Source organism: Carcharhinus amblyrhynchos, chromosome 9 (assembly GCF_965287045.1).
Source record: "Carcharhinus amblyrhynchos chromosome 9, sCarAmb.v2.hapA, whole genome shotgun sequence".
Classification (NCBI taxonomy): Eukaryota; Metazoa; Chordata; class Chondrichthyes; order Carcharhiniformes; family Carcharhinidae; genus Carcharhinus; species Carcharhinus amblyrhynchos.
Window position 1 is genome coordinate 53,134,862 of NC_137332.1, and position 17,060 is coordinate 53,151,921.

General features: G+C 37.6%; 2 protein-coding genes across 15 annotated transcripts in view; one reads left to right on the forward strand and one right to left on the reverse strand.

Moving 5' to 3' along the window:
• LOC145347810 (5'-AMP-activated protein kinase subunit beta-2-like) overlaps positions 1-16,327 on the forward strand; it is a 39,516-nt gene extending 23,189 nt beyond the window's left edge. For 2 of the 4 annotated variants that reach the window (XM_080195684.1, XM_080195686.1), the window contains exons 5-8: positions 641-755; positions 3,929-4,062; positions 8,987-9,055; positions 11,590-14,067. In XM_080195684.1, the coding sequence (XP_080051810.1) occupies positions 641-755; positions 3,929-4,062; positions 8,987-9,055; positions 11,590-11,667 (396 nt within the window). In that variant the 3' untranslated portion in view covers positions 11,668-14,067. Of the gene's footprint in view, positions 1-640; positions 756-3,928; positions 4,063-8,986; positions 9,056-10,581; positions 10,850-11,589; positions 14,068-14,829 lie in introns of those variants that run through there. The other 2 variants (XR_013887857.1, XR_013887858.1) reach the window with 2 other exon arrangements.
• The window catches only part of pde4dip (phosphodiesterase 4D interacting protein), a 445,155-nt gene continuing 443,165 nt past the window's right edge, over positions 15,071-17,060 (reverse strand). For 8 of the 11 annotated variants that reach the window (XM_080195665.1, XM_080195662.1, XM_080195664.1 and 5 more), the window contains one exon: positions 15,071-16,783. In XM_080195665.1, coding sequence (XP_080051791.1) covers positions 16,644-16,783 — 140 coding nt within the window. In that variant the 3' untranslated portion in view covers positions 15,071-16,643. The remainder of the gene's footprint in view (positions 16,784-17,060) is intronic. The other 3 variants (XM_080195661.1, XM_080195656.1, XM_080195653.1) reach the window with 1 other exon arrangement.

Below are 17,060 nucleotides of genomic sequence, written 5' to 3' on the forward strand. Positions count from 1 at the left end.
GCCCTCAGCTCATTGACTTTATTTACTATGCTCCTTGTATTTAGATATATACCTTTTAACACCACCAAATTCCTGTGTTGTATGCTTCTTAATCTGCTTCTGTTTTTCAGAGTCACTCACTCAGTTTTTCTCCATCTCATGCTCTTGCTCTGAATTTGCCCACAGATTCCCATTCCCCGCCAAACCAGTCTAAAATATTTATCCCACTCCTGTTCAGGTGTAAACCGTCTGGCTTGTAGCGGTCCCATACGTCATTTCCACCTTGAGAAGGTAGCTAGTTAAAGACTGTTCCCATTGGTGGATGAATTTGCATAAGGGGCATATTTTAAGATTATTGCTAGAAGAATGAGAGGCAGAAAAAAAACAAATAGAATCAAATTATTACAGGTAAAAACTGAGACAGAGATCATACCATTTTAAAAAAAATTGAGTAAATATTTCACAGTGGAGAAATGTTAATGCAGGCATGAAAGACCAACAGGCTTCATCCTGTGCTGTAAATTATATAACCTTTTTAAAGAGCAATATGGAAGTAGGAAAGAGCAATCTGCCATAAAATAATCTTTCAGAAAAAAAGGGCAAAATATGGTAAAGGAACATTAAGGCATCCAGTATTGTCATTTTCTTCTTTTTCTTTTAGCCAGTGACAACCAGTCAGCTTGGGACGATCAATAATGTCATTCAAGTGAAGAAATCTGATTTTGAAGTGTTTGATGCCCTTAAACTGGACTCGCTGGAGTGTTCAGATACCTCGGGTGAGGAATGTGCAATTGTGGATAATGAAATCTGTCAAATGAAAATAACAGTTGATTAAGATCATTTTTTAAAGGAAAAGATAAAAGAAAAACGTATATTTGGATATAAGTTTATGAAATTGAACTTATATCTGCCTAATGAATTAATGAGCCGAATCTTCCCCCTTATTTGTGCACTAAGATGGAGCTCTGCATTTCTAGCCTGGACTTCTGACCTGGGCCTCTTCAGAAATGCAGAGTGTACCTGTTCTCGCAGTCCTTCTTCATAGTGCAGGATCGCCAGGGGAAGTCAAGCCATGTCCTCTTATGCCTCTAGTTGCTGCATTTTGGTTTTCATTTATTAATGCACTGAAAAGCTTTGAGTCACTTGCATAGATTTTCAGTGCGTTGGTGAATGAGTGTGAGTAAGGTAAGTGGGTATGGTGGTAGGTGCCAGCAAAGTGGTAGGAGGGGAGGATGCCAGCTGGGTTTGGTGCCAGCATGCAAGGTGGCAGGCTGAGTAAGGTGCCACACGTGTAGGATGGTGAGGTTGGGCCAAGTTGGTTTGGGGGCGAGTCAGGAAGTGAAACAGGGCCAAGCTTTGTTTGGAGTCTGTTTAGTTATCCAGGAGTTTGACATTTTTTTTTGTCTAATATTTCTTGAGTAATTATCCAGAGTAACTGAGTCAGAACCCTCTGAAGTCTCAGATTCTAACTCAGAGTTAGAAACTTCTGGAGACTTCCGGGGGCAGAGATATTGCCCATTGGAAATTGAATCTTCCCAGGCAATTCCCATAGAATCCTTGCATTAGGACTTCCAAGGGATCCTATAGTGCAGCTTCTGCAGTACACCTCTAACCATCAGGAGTCTGGACGATCTAGGCCAATATTTATTAGCTTTTAATAAAGGAAAAGAAAGGCCTGAATAACATATTTAATGACCTGGGGATATTAAGTATTTTTGAAGTGTACTCAAAGTTGTATTTTTGGAAATGCAGCAATAAGTGACCAGGCAATCTGCTTTAGATATTGGTTGAGGAATAAATACTGAGGTGAACTCTCTTGATCTTTGAAATAGATTTTTTTGCACAATTCCTGAGATTTATTTTATGAAGATAAACTAGAATTATTCCTGCTGTAGTGAATACCAGTTAAATATTTGATCTGTATATTTTTCAGTAGTATTGCCAAGTGGTAGGTGTGAAATTTCAGATAACCTGTGATTTTTACACTTCAGTTGATAACAGAATTTTCACGAATGCACAAGATGCCTGTAATTCTGATGCTTATGTGATTTGTTAAACACTGTTGTGAAAGCTGCCTTGAGTAGTATTGAGACACAGCATATAAACTTAGGAAATATGTTTTGGGAATGCCTATCCAGATATTAGTGCAACAGCACATCTGTTTGAAATCTGGAAAATGATGACAGTTAGGAGACTGGACACAATTACTGCTAATGCAAATGGTGAGTCTTACAGAGATCTCTAAGAATAGTTGAGAATTATGCTGAAGAACCCAGTTCCATTTTTTATAATGCTGATCTTTCTTTCAGTATATCTTATCAAATTGGTTATTTGGAGTTCCTGCAGTGGATAAGCTACAATATAACACTATGCTAATCCTCAGAGTGAAGAATGTCTTGAGTTTGACTTCTGGTCTGTTCTGAGTTAGCTGATCACAGCCAGGACAGTAACCAGACTGCTACATTTGATTTCTACACACAGACTAACTAGGCAAAGGAAAAATGAATCAGGGATCCTGCTCTGATAACTCCTGCTGCTGGATATTAGTTTACAGCTGTATTGGGCTTGGCTATAACACAGTCCATTGTTAAATTGCCAACCAAAGACCTTGTTTACATTCATACATGAAAAATGGGTCAGTGATGACACACAACAAAATAATCAATATTTTATGACCATTTCTACGTTATGAATTAGAAGAATTCAGTTGGTATGTTTATAACTGTAGGAGAGGGGAAGATGAAAAAAAGACTTAGTAACTGAATTCAGATGATGAAGATATGAAGTATGAAACAGGACTCAAATCAGTACTGGCAAGATATAAATATTGCATTAAATTTATAGCATAATGAGTTAAACTACTTGGTATAACTACAGACAATGGTTGAGTAACAATTTAGGGATCTCAGCCCTTGTAATAGCCAACAAGTTTGAAGTTCTTGTAACCTGTGTGGACACTAGCAAGTCTGCATGAAAGGTGAGCAAGTTGACCCATGGCATCATGGTCCAGGGAACCATTCATGAGCTGGGGAGTAAAAAGTAATGTAATTATAGCAATAGCCGTACAGGGGGAACAGTGCTGTTCTCTACAGCCAAGCATGAGTGTCCTGAAGGCAGTGTTGCCTGTCCAGTGCCAGGTTAATAACATCTCTTCATGACTGGAGAGGAACTCTGGAATGGGAGTGGAAGGATCTAGTTGTCGTGGTCCCATGTGGGTATCAATGACAAAGACAGGACTAAGAGAAGGTATGAGCAGGGAATATGTGCATTAAGGAGTAAAAGCAGCTCAGGAGAAATTTAAAAATCAGAACCACAAAATTAAGGCAAATGTTTAAGGCTGATTGTCCCTTGGACCTGATGGCTTGACTCAAAGAACAAAGAACAACACAGCACGGGAAACAGGCCGTTTGGCCCAACGAGCCCGTGCCGCCATTTTAACATTGTGAGTTCCCTCTTCCATCCATGACCTTTATCTATGCTTATGGCACTCCACATTGGAAACCAGATTGAGGGAAGACTAATTTAGGGACAATTTGTTACATCGGTTAGCCTAAGATCACATCTTTGGGGTGTGGGAGGAAACTGGAGCACCCAGAGAAAACCCATGCAAGCACAGGGAGAATGCGCAAACTCCCACAGACACTGGCCCAAATCCATGTATCTGCACAGCAAACAGTGATAGGCACTGAGCTGTCGTGTTGCCCTAGGGTCTTAAAGGAGATAGTGAATACATTGGTTGTGATCTTTCAGAAATTAAGGCCACAAGTAGATCAGAGCTTATTGAGTGTCCACTACCCTACTCTCGTTCTGATTTCTTATCTTAGATCTTAAACTGGCTGGTGTATTGTCTGATGCCACACTCTGATCTCAGAAGGATCAGCTGTTTACATAGCTCATTTTTTTGTGAATTCTACATATTCTTTTCGATTGATGTAATATCCTGTTTTAGATTTATCAAGCTCCCCTCCAGGACCGTACCATCAGGAGATGTATATGTTGAAGCCTGAGGAGCGCTTTAAGGCACCTCCCATTTTACCTCCCCATCTGCTCCAGGTCATTCTCAACAAGGACACGCACATTTCAGTAAGTTCATTAAAATAGCAATGCTGCTAACATTGCTGAAATCATATCTGTTATTTCAGCTGAGCATTTGAGGTCCCCTGTGTTGTGTATAATTTTAAATATTCAGAATCCTGTAATAGTACAGAATTCTGTAACAGGATATAGATGCAAACTTAAATGCATTTGTCAAGTGCTTGCATGGAAGAATTTTTTCCAGAAATAAATTTCAACTTTAAATTCTCTCAATGGAACATTAAAGGTACATTCTAAAATGTTTAAAGAAACTTACCTGACAATTTATCTCATTGTGTACAAAGGTTCCAAAAACACCAAATTGGATCTGTATTTCACTACAAGAATGGCTACAATTCAGAAGTACTCAATTGGCTATAAGCACTTAGGATAACCTGAAGTTGTGAAAGGCATTATATAATCCTAATTCTTCCTGCACTAATGTTTTCATTTTTTGTCTCTCAACATTAAATTCCAATATTAAATTTCAGTTGTCTGTTCAACTGAATACCCAGACTTAATCCTATTCCAAGGTGTTATCTTTTGCCCTTGTTGCTCCTTCTACTTTAGTGTCCTTTGCTAACTCAATAAGCTTTTGGTTGAATTCTGCATTTAAGCAATTTAGCTATGAAACCACGGGAGTCCAAATGCTGAGGTCTGGGTACTGCACTTAACATCAAGTCCCCCAAAGATCACTTTGGTTCCTACCAGTATGGACTATTTTTTATTTTAAAATAAGTCCTATCCCACCTTCATTTAGGGTTTCTTATGACATTTTTAGTTAAATATTATCTGTGGGAAATTGTCAAAGGCATTCCGAGAGTTTAGAAAGCTTTTCAACAAGGACCTTCCCTTTTAACAAAATATATAAAGAACACACAAGGAATAGAAGCAGGAGTAGGCCACCATGTACTTCAAGCCTGCCTTGCATTCTGTACGATAATGGTTGATCTATGTCAGCTTCAACTCCTTTTCTGTGCCGTTTCTCCATATTTCTCTATTCCTTGATCTATCAAATATTTATCCACCTTCACTTTAAATACTTATAATGATCCGGCCTCCACCATCCTTTGGGGCAGAGAATTCCAAGGGTTCACCACCCTCTGCAAAAAGAAATTTCTACGAGCTTCAGTTTTAAATGACTAGCCCTTTATTCGTAGTTACGTCCCCTTGTTCGAGACCCTCCCATGAGTGAAAACATCCATCCTTTCAAGCCCACTCAGGGTCTTGTATGTTTGAATAAGGTCACCCCTCACTTTTTTAAACTCCAAAGAATACAGACCCAGATTATTTAATTCTCTTGATAGGACAGCTCCCTCATCCCAGGAATTAGCTTGGTGGATCTCCTTTGGACTGCTTCCAATGTTAATCTAATCCTTTTATAGGTAAGAGGATCAAAACTGTATGCAGTATTCCAGATGAGCCTCACCAACATCCTGTACAATTGCAACAAAACCCCCCTATTTTTAAACCACAACCCCTTTGCAATAAAAGCCAAATGCCATTTGTCACCTTAACTACTTGTCAGACCTACTTGCTAGCTTATGATTCATGCCTAAGGACACCTAGATCCCTGTGTACTTCACACACCTGCAGTCTCTCTGCATTTAGACAATCTGCCTTTTGATTCCTGCTACTGAAGTGCATGATCTCATAAAATAAATGTGATTAAGACACATTAACAGTGGCAGGGCAGGTGATGTATCAAGGGTGTAGCATGCTAGTGTGATCCAGGACAAACATATTTGCAGTTAAGTATTTGTGGCTGGAGGAGCTTTGGCTTGGAGAGTCATTGAGCTGGAGGCTGTGCTTCAGATAGAATGACACATTGTAAAATTACCTGGATGTTTTGTACTAGGAGGTAGTCACATCACTTAGGGTTTTCTGATTTTGTGAGCGGTCAGGAGGCTGGGACTGAGAGTGGGAGGAGGAGGAGAATCTGGTTGTCGTGGCCCATGTAGATATCAGCAACATGGTTAGATCCAGGGAAGAAGAGTTCTGCATAGAGAGTATGAAAAGCTAGGCGCTGAATTAAAAAGCTCAACCTCAAAGATGATAATTTCTGGGTTCTTACCTGAACCACATGCAAATTGGTGTAGAGTACACCAAATCAGAGATACTATGTGGCACAAAAACTGAAGGAGAAGTGGGCTCTGGTTCATGGGGCACTAGCAGCTGTACTAAGTGGATCCACCAGTTGGTATGGTCTACACCTGAACCATACTGGGACCTGTGTTCTAGTATAACTATGGAAGTAGAGGAGATTTTAAATTGAATAGTGGGAGTAAGTGATCAAGTTTGGGAAGATGTGATAAATCAAAGTGCAGAGACAAAGCAAGAGAGAAAGATATTAACGTTAGAACAGACAGTGACAGGGAATACAAATCTGAGTAAATCAGATAGGGCTCGAGGTTACATAATAAGAAAAGGACAAAACTTAAGGCTCTGTATATGATAGCACATTGCATTCGAAACAAAACAGATGAACAAGAGTATAATTAAAGATAATAGCCATTACAGAAACATGGTTGCAAGATGACATAGACTGGGACCTGAAGACTGAAAGGTATGTGATGTTTAGGAAGTCGTGATGTGGAGATGCTGGCATCGGACTGGGGTAAGCACAAGAAGTCTCTCAACATCAGGTTAAAGTCCAACAAATTTATTTGGCAGTACTAGCATTCGGAGCCTCAAGCTCCTTCATCAGGTGAGCAAAGACTTGTGTTCCCAAACAGGACACAAACTCAATTTACAAGATCGTGGTTGGAATGCAAATCTTTACAGGTAATCAAGTCTTAAAGGTGCAGGCAATGTGAGTGGAGAGAGGATTAAGCACAGGTTAAAGAATGTGTATTTTATATACATCTGTTTAACCTGTGACGAATTTTTATACGGTACACATCTCTTTAACCTGTGCTTAATGATCATAATATGATTGAATTTTACATTCAATTTGAGGGAGAGAAGAGTGGGTCCAAGACTAGTCTTGTAAACTTAAATAAGAACAAATTATGAGGACATGAAAGAATAGCTAGCTATCGTGAACTAGCAAATTAGGTTAAAGAATTGGTCAATAGAAATGTGTTGGTGGGCATGTAAGGTAATATGTCAGAATCTGGAGAAAATCAAGGGGAGGAATCCATAGTTAACTTAAAAGTAGTATAAAACATAAGGAAAAGGCTTTTCTTAAACTATGCTATGCAAAGATGGCAGATCAGAATATTGGACTGAATATTTAAAAAAAGCAAAGGATGGCTGAAACATTGAGGAAGGAAAAAATTAAAGCACAACAGAAAATTAGTTAGAAATATAAAAACAAATATAAAGAGTTTCTAAAGATGTTTAAAAAAGAGTTAACAAAGTGAGCATTGGTCCTATACAAAGTGAGTCTGGAGAATTAATAATGGAAAATAAGGAAATGGCTGAACTGAACTGGGATTTTGAATCGGCCTTGTATATAGAGGATGGAAGTAACTCCCAGAAATAGCTGTAACTCAGGAAGTGAAAATTAAGGAAGAAATTGGAAAAATTATAATCACCAAGGTAGTGGTACTGAGAAAATTGTTGGCACTGTGCACCATCAAGTCATTGGGTCCTGATGGATTGCATCCTACGATCTTAAAAGAAGTGGCTAGTGAGATAGTTGATGTGTTGGTTTTCCTTTCCAAAATTCCCTGGATTTGGAGAATTTTCCATTTGATTGGAAGATAGTGAATGTAACTTCCTTATTCAAAAAGGAGACAAAGCAGGAAATTACAAGCCACTTAGCTTAAAATTTGCCATCGAGATGTCAGAAACTGTTATTAAAGATGTTATAGCAGGACTCTTGGAAAAAACAGGCCGAGTTAACATGTTTTTATGAAAGGGAAATCATGTTTGACCAATTTATGGAGTATTTGAAGAAATAAAATATACTGTGAACTAATGGGAACTGGTGGATGTACTGCACTTGGATTTTCTTTCCTACTCTCCTTCATCAACCTAGCATAAACAACCTATGGTCCAGTGGATTTGTCAATCATTATTTCTTTTTTATTTATGAATTATTTTACACTATTTTCGGACCACCCTGGATGGCTTGATATATAGTAATTATAACACAGAACACTACAGCACAAACAGGCCCTTCGGCCCACAAGTTGCACCGATCACATCCACACCTACCAAGCCATAGAACTATCTGTAACTCCCAATCCCATTAAATCCCATATACTCATCCAGAAGTCTTTTAAAAGACCCCAGTGAGTTCGCCTCTACCACCACTGATGGCAGCCGATTCCACTCACTCACCACCCTCTGAGTGAAAAACTTACCCCTACCATCTCTTCTGTACTTGCTTCCCAGCACCTTAAACCTGTGCCCTCTCGTAGCGACCATTTCAGCCCTGGGAAATAGGCCCCGAGAATCCACCCTATCTATTCCTCTCAACATTTTATAAACCTCTATCAGCTCACCTCTCAACCTTCGTCTCTCCAGGGAGAAGAGACGTAGCTCCCTCAACCTATCTTCATAAAGCATGCCTCCCAATCCAGGCAACATCCTTGTAAATCTCCTCTGCACCCTCTCAATAGCCTCCACATCCTTCCTGTAGTGAGGTGACCAGATGGCAAGTTAATATTTTCCCTCAAGTTCCAATTTTCTGTTCCGTATTATTTATGTATCCTTTCTCCTTTTCATCTCTGTTCTTTTCCAGTCTGTTCTAGTATTTTCTATTTCCTTTCCAAAATTCTCTAATTTTTCCTTAAATTTCCCTTTCCTTTCTGACTCCAGCATCAATATTTGATCCTGGGGGAATTTTAGTGTAGATTAAATGGATATGAATAGTTCAGCTTGCAATGTTATTTTTTAGTTAAAATATTACTTTTTATTTTATAATCTTATGTAAGCAATTGAGACTCTATCATTAATCAGCCTATCTGTCTTCCTCACTTAGTGTGATCCTGCTTTACTACCTGAACCGAACCATGTGATGCTGAATCATCTATATGCACTTTCAATAAAAGTAAGTTTGTCATATATTTCAACTGCTATTCAGATTAAATATGATCAATAGTGAAAGACGTGCATTTTTCCATTTCCTTTCATCAGCTTGTTGAAGCACATCAAATCCTTCATTTAATTGTTCACTGAAAACTGTGTTGAGAGCCCAAAGTAAAGTAGAAAAGTCAATATTAGCTGCAGAGTGTACAGGAGTCTTTAAATGCTCAAGCCTTGATACTTATTCAGAATTATTTAAAAGCTATAAACATCATTTTCCTAAGGTTGACTAATACGCTTGTGAAAATACTAAACTGATCACCTACAACATACAGTTTTTCAAACTCTGCTGTCTTATGCATAACGCCATTCAGTGTGGAAACCTATGTTGGGTTTTTTAGGTCTTTTATAGTTCTATGGTTCCAAGTTAATCTTGCTTAACTCGATCTATACCAATCTGGAGGGAATTTTGATTTGGATACCAGCAGGACTTTCTTCATGCTAAGAGTTCTTTCCTGACCAGGTGATGTTTTCAAGCAGTTGCAGTAGTTGGAGACCAATGATTTTGAAGACTACAGATTTGTCTTCAGTATATGACAGGAGACTGTCCATTCTTGAATTTCTTCAAGAGAACCAGTACTTCTAGGGCAATCTGTGGATTCCAGTGGATGGTGCTGAGGACCAGTCTGTGTCCTTGACTTTTGCAGTGAGGTTTGCTAATAGCTGACTATCACCATTGTTAGCTCGGCAAAATACTAATTTGTAATATTCACAAAGAATCTTAGTGTTGTGAAAGGCATTCTTTGTGCATTTTTATTTCCTTAACTACTTTGCATCATTCGATTTCATTCATCTCTTTCTTTGATGGTCAATTTTAGAATGTCTTGTCTCTTGAACAATGTCCTTCCTTCTGTACCATGAGACACCTGTTGAAAGTGGTATTTCGAACAAAGTTCGCAAGTATATTGTGTTCCCACTGGCTTCTCTGCTGCCACAAGGTTTTGAGTGTCTCATAAGAGCAAGAAGAAACGAGTTGCATTCTGTAATCAAAGAGCACTGAAGGAGGCTGGTGCCACAATTCGGCCAGTTCTGTCAGCTGAACACCACAATTGGCATGCAGGAGATGCAATGGCTGGGGTTTTTAGAATTGTAACCTTGGTTCAGAGAAAATGCCCAGCATCAAAGTCAATAGGCTAGTAGCAGAGACTAGGTGACTTTTATGTCCTGGATTCCACGTTTTTCTAAAATTTGTCTAGCGCTCACTTGCATTATTGCCATGGATGTCATTAGCATTTCAGTGACATTTGCTTTGACCAACACTGCAGACTTGATGGTCAAGAAGAATTTTCACGTAGCCCTTAACACTATGTACAGATTCACCAGAAATAATGATGTAGCCATTTGCCTCAGAGCCTAAGGTATGCCTGCCAATGTCTTTGCCGCCTTGAATTAATATGTGCATCTTGAGCATTTAGTCTGATTTGGTAATTGTTTTATACGGAGTTCCAGGCATTAGAAAACACACTTGTTTGTTTCTTTTCCCACACCTAGTGATGCACAAGACAGACTTTCATCTGATTTCACAGCGAGTTTTAACTGGAACAGGCGGCTAGCCTGTCACCAGAGGCTGATAACTTGAGGGGCACCACTCCACACTAAGCATGATTGATCAAGAGTCTGTCCCGCTTTTACTGCCACCATTGGTGTGTTGGGAGGATATTGCAGGTTGATATTCAACCTGTTGACTGCATCATGAGTGCACCTTCCCTAACCATCAAGCCCTAGGTCGGGACTCAAACCTGGAGCTTCTGGCTCAGAGGTAAGTAACATAAGACCTCCCATAAAGAGAAAATTTAATCATTCTATAATTATGTTTTTAATTTTCCAGTGATAACTGCTGGCATATGCTCCATAGGTGCTGAAAAAACACTGATGCCTTGTCCAGGTATCTATTTTTAAATTTGTGGCCCAGGCCAGCAAGAGTCAGTAACCAATTCAATTGTGGGAATCACAACCACACCTGATTCTGCCCCTCTTTGATATCCACACATATGCAAAATCTAGGAAATGGTAATAAAGATTCTATTGAATTTTTATTCTTCCTTCTATAACCCACAGGCACTAAGACTAATTCTGATTGCTCCCCAGATAAAATCAGTAGAGAGCACAGATTGTAAATGAAACTTTGCTGCTTGTGTTTGATTTATAAATTGTGATACTGGGGGACATGCTTGCCAATACATCTTAATTGCATTTCAGTGTGCTAATTTATTGGCTCATGCTACTTCTAAGCTATTGGACTTTTGACAGGTCATAATAAAGAGTGTTACAATTGTTTATGATATTAGCAAATAGAATCTTAGCTCAATATTATGAGTTTTTTTTATTTTTTAACTGAATTATTCACTATGTGGTACCTCAACTCTTCTCATGGTTGCTCAGTTATAGGTAGTTGTTATTTTATCTGACCTCAATTTGAACAATCTGGTTAGCTACTCTAAGATCAGTTCAAAGTTAATGCTGCTTTTTAATGTTTAAATCAATACTTTTTTGTCCTAGGATGGTGTGATGGTTCTTAGTGCCACCCATCGTTATAAGAAGAAATATGTTACTACTCTACTATATAAGCCAATTTGATCTGCCATCTCTATAACCAGCATGTCCAAATGGTAATTGAATGCCTCTGTTGGTTGGCTGCTCAGTGGCGGAGCTTCATTAGGATTTTAGTAGTTGTGTCGGTTGCCTTCTACATAATCGCTACAAGCACTTTACCGGATTGAGGTACAAGTCAGACACTGAATACAATAGCATGGAAATGCAGATTGTTCACTGTGAACTTGCATTTTGGGAAACTTGAAATGCATCTGAAATCAAGGGACTATCTTAGTCATGATGAACTGTTACACAAGGAGAAGTTTATAGTTGGAATTCAAAAGATATAACAGGTAAATACCATAAAAGCTTGCTTAGTATTTAATAAGTATTGCATTTTAATTTGCGGGTATGGCTTTACTTTTTTTTGATTTAATGAAGTGAGCTTTGTTTTTGGTTGAAACCTCCTAATGTTTACTGTGTGGAAAGAAATCCTGCTTTTAATAGTGTGCTGTCTTTAAGACGTGGAACCTATTTTATATTGGCACACCTATTTGCTTTGTTGTAGATGCACAGATGTGAATATTTTGCGACAGAACATGTTGTCCAGAATATTAGTTTGCAAGATGTGAAGTACATCAAGTAATGGATCTCACCTGATTTCACAGATGTATTTTTAATGCTGTTGAAGGATTTACAAAAATAAAATTTTCTGTCCATGAGATTAGAGTCAGAATATTATAAACTAGGTAAGTCAAGACCTAATTTGCACAATAGCTGATTGGTTTGTGATTAAATAATAACAGTAATGAAGTTCAGAATGCACTACTGAAATGGCCAGGTGGCAGATTAAATTAAGTACAGAGAAGTGTGAAGTGATAAATTTTGGTAGAAGAATGAGAAGAGGCAATATAAAGTGTACCATTTTAAAGGGGGATACAGATCTTTGAAGGTGACTGGACAAGTTGTGAAGTTGTTTGTTATTAAAAAAGTGTATGAAATTCTTGGCTTTAGCAATTGTGGCAAAGAGTACAAAATAAAAAATGCTAAACCTCTAAAATACTGGTTAAGCATCAGTTAGAAAGGTGTCAGTTTACCACATTGTAAGAAGGATATAGTAGTCAAGGGTGCAGAAGAGACTTACTGAGATGATATCAAGGGTGAGGGATTTCAGTTATGTGAACAGAATGAAAAAGCTAGAATTATTCTCCTTGGAGCAGGAAAGGCTAATAGGACATTTGATAGAGGTGTTCAGAATTATGAATGGTATTTATTAGAGTAAATAAGGAAAAATGATTTCCAGTAGCAAAGGGGCAGTAACCAGAGGCTTGAGATTAAAGATGACAGACAAAAGAGCAAGGAGCAACATTTTTAGACAGCAAGTCATTGCGACTTGGCCTTTGTTGCTTGAAAAGATTTAATAGTAACTTTCAAAAGGGAATTTGGTAAATACTTGGACAGAAAATATTTACAGGGCCGTGAGGAAAGAACAGGGGAGTGAGATAATAGCTTGAAAGAGCCAGTGCAGATAATTAAATGGCCTCTTTCTGTAGTGTTTTGGTGCGTGATTCTATGAAATGCCATCTCATTTGCTTAGTGATATTATGCTTTGTGATTTGATCCCATTCTGATACGAGAGGAAAGTTGGAGTAATAGGAGAACATTAGTGCTTGTGAACCCTAAATTACTCCATAGGCATAATTTCGCCAAAGTTCTATTTCGGCCAGCAAAAATAAACATCAGGGAAATGGAGCAAGTCGAGAGGCTTTATTTCAATGTATTTTAAAATGTAGGTGCTGCTTTGATATTTATTTTGTATCAGCGCATACAGGAAACTAATGTAAAACTGCAAATTACAGGTGGAATGGTGTGAATTTGAAACATTACCTTGTTTGAATGTCACAATCTAATATCTGAGGTTATTGCTTATCTGCAATAACTATCTGATAAATTGGGAAATAATAATTGGCACATTCTAGACTTCAATCTGATGGCAACAATTATTGGATATTAATATGACTTGCTAGCAGAGTTTAGTAGCAAAAGTGGAATACTGCAGTGGTGAAATACAACTGATGTGTACAATTGATGTTTTCTTGGCACTTTTTATTCAAAAATAATCATGCTGCATCTATTTCCCTTTGAAGCAAATAAGAAACTGAGAGCTGTGTCAGTGTTCCTGACAGAGTTTCATTCCAGGGAACAGAAAGACAAAGAATCTAAAATATCCTTGGGGCAGTGCGAATAGGTTGAGGAATTCCAAAGACTTATGGTGTTAGTGAGTTTCTGCTGGTGTACAAAGTGGCCTAGGTTTACTTGTGTCTGAAATGGCATGAATACTTAAGTCTTTAGAGAGACAACTGGAGTGCTCTTTTAAATGTATAAATAGATATCTATACTTTTAAGATTGTAACAAAAATAAAGTAACTGAGCTTATTAAAAGAATTGGTATTGTGTTGTCTTCACCTGATCTCCTCCTATCTTGCCTATAACTATCTTCTCTTTCTACCCTCCCCCAACCACCACATACACACACAATTAAGATATTTTTATTGTTAAAGTATTGACAGTTCACATAAATTTACAAGGATGCTACATTTTTCTCATCAAGGGCTTAAAGGGAAGGGTGAATTTGATAGATATAGGACTTCGACAAATGCTGGAAATTAAAATAGTCGCTACTTCCGAGTGTTTAGTAATTCAGTGCCTCTATTTTCAATGCAGATAAATGTTATTTAAAAGATTCTCATAACTTTATGGTACAAGTGCAGTTAGGAGCAAAGAACATGGAAATATTGTTTTTAACTATATTAGAGAAAAGATCAGAAGTTGACTGATGCAACCATGTAAACATTAACAGATTTAAGTGTATCTAAAAAACTAAATGTACATTTTTAGAATCATTTTCTGCTCATTCTCACCAATTAACCTCCATTGCAATGTCCTAAATGAGCTCTGCTCATCTGCCTCAATTCTCACCTGTGTCACAGCAATGCAGGCTTAAGGCATTTATGAACTTGAACTAAGTTGAAAAGTTTCAACAGAAGCCTCATCTGGTATTTCTGGTGCAGGTATGTACTAAAGATCTTATTCTGGCTAATACTCATTGAAAAATACTTGAGTAGAGATACCAATGATTAGCAGAATTGCTACATTCTTTGGTCACTGATTTCATGATTTATTTATTTATATTCCAAATGGCTGCAGCATTACAAGTCTATCCTCCAATATATTAACAGTCAGTGTGTAACCTGGGAAATGTGGATTGGAGCGACAACCTGACATTTTTGGAAACTATCCAGTATAATCAGGTACGAATATCAAGAGATAAGCAGTTTGGCACAGACTGACTAATCAGATTGAGGACTTTTCTATTTATCCCACAAGTTACGTGAGTGTTAGTTTTAAAAATTCTTAAAGCGCTAAGGAGAGAGAAGTCAAACGGGCATTGAGCATTTAATATTTTTATTATTTGGACCATTAAATGAAAACAAATTATTGTTTCAAACATTAAATGCACATCTTTTAGATTTTCACAGAATTACTTTTTCCCAAAACAATCCAGGAAATGCACCACTTTTCATTTCCCAGAACTGTGTCATACACACATTGCTACGCTCTATCATACAAATGAATGTATATACACCGGGAAAATATATACAGCCTGAAAGAGGAACACTATATAATCATTATATACGCTTTGTACAGTATACAGCTGTGCCTTAGGGACACCTATTGCATCATCACCTTTTGTAACCTATAATGTTTCAAAATAAACCATTTACAGGCTACTAAATGCAGGAACCCTATGATTTCTACCAAACGTCAGTGATCAATGATCATTTCCTTAGACCACGAAAAAGAACTTCTGCCGTTTTCTCAATGGATTTCCTGAGGAGCAAACCCAGTACTCCTTGATCCCTGGCTTATTTTAACTTAATTACACAATGACCATGCAAAACAGAAATGAAAAACACATGCGGCACAAAGCTTCGGCACTACTATTTACTGATTATTCAAGATGTTTATAAGCCTGTTCACGTGTGTGTAAGATGCACAAAAGCATACATACACACCACATATTTGCCACCAAGGTGTGTATATACAGCTCAGGCAAAAAACCAGTGCTAAATTTATCTACTATTTCTAATAGTGTACAATAGAAAATACAAAGTAATCCAGCCCTATCTTGTCTTAACTCTGTACCGTACTCTCACCCACCATGCTACATTATTAAATCAGAAAGCTGTATCATAACAATGTTCAAGATGCTCGATACTGTTGTTGAGGCTTATAAATATAATTTTGTCTTATTCCAGTGCTTGATAAAACTAATATAGCAGCAGTTGGCTGCAAATGGCAAACTTATTGCACATTCTTTCTTATGACTATGTTTGGTGAACATTTTATTCAGTAGCAAATGTTGTTAGGATGAATATTTTTCTGTTTTAAATTGCACAAACTCATACAAGGACATTCACCAAAGCTATCATTTTGGCTCAGTGTTTCTCGATCTGGCATATATTATATTTTAATGTGATCACAAATGCATTTATATTAATATATATTGTAGCTCTTGACCAGGATTTTTCTTGCATGTGGAGACAGCCAAAATTTATTACCTTTTAACCTTTCTCACTAGGCCCTAAAGCTTTTAGGTAATGTTGTAAACAAGTCTGCAAGGCTCTTAGCCTTTGCCGGGGGGGGGGAACAAAAGATGGCAAGTTTGTTTGATGAATAACTCTACCCACAAGTACAAGACTTCCCGTTTCAAATTTTTGCACAAGACAGGAAAATTAATCAGCTATTCATTGTTTTATACAGCATAATCAAGAAGTTACTGTTAAGTTTGGATTATGCAGAATAGTTCTTTCTGGAAACACAAAAGATGTCATTTACTTGTGTTTTCAAATGCTGTTGTACTAAATTATTTTTGTAGGATAAGATTCCAATATTGTTGTGTATTTTGTTTTGAAAAGGGCAAAGAGGTAACTGCTTCAGTAGTTTGCTACATTTCTGACTTAAACCAGGTTGGGACCATATCTTTCATCCTTCCCAGACAGTGAACTTTGACTCCGACTTCTTGCTTCAGCTTTTGGAAAAATGGGATTCATGAAGTTCCAGTTTCCGGGACAGCTGTAACCAAGCTTTGAGATTTCTGCTGAAAAAGTAATTGGAGAGAAAAAAAATTACCATCAACCTTCAAGGCAAGGTAAAACATAAAAACACAAAATAATATAGTGGAATGTTTCCAATACGAACACTTTATGGTACTGGTGCAATGAATGATTATGCCAAACACAACATCTGAAACAATTTGTCCTGTCATTGTCTTGCAAGATTTATGCAACTTGTACTGATCTGTGAATCTGAAAAATATGACCAAATGTATTATGGGACAACAGCCTGTTACAATTTTTAATTGATATTTAATCAAG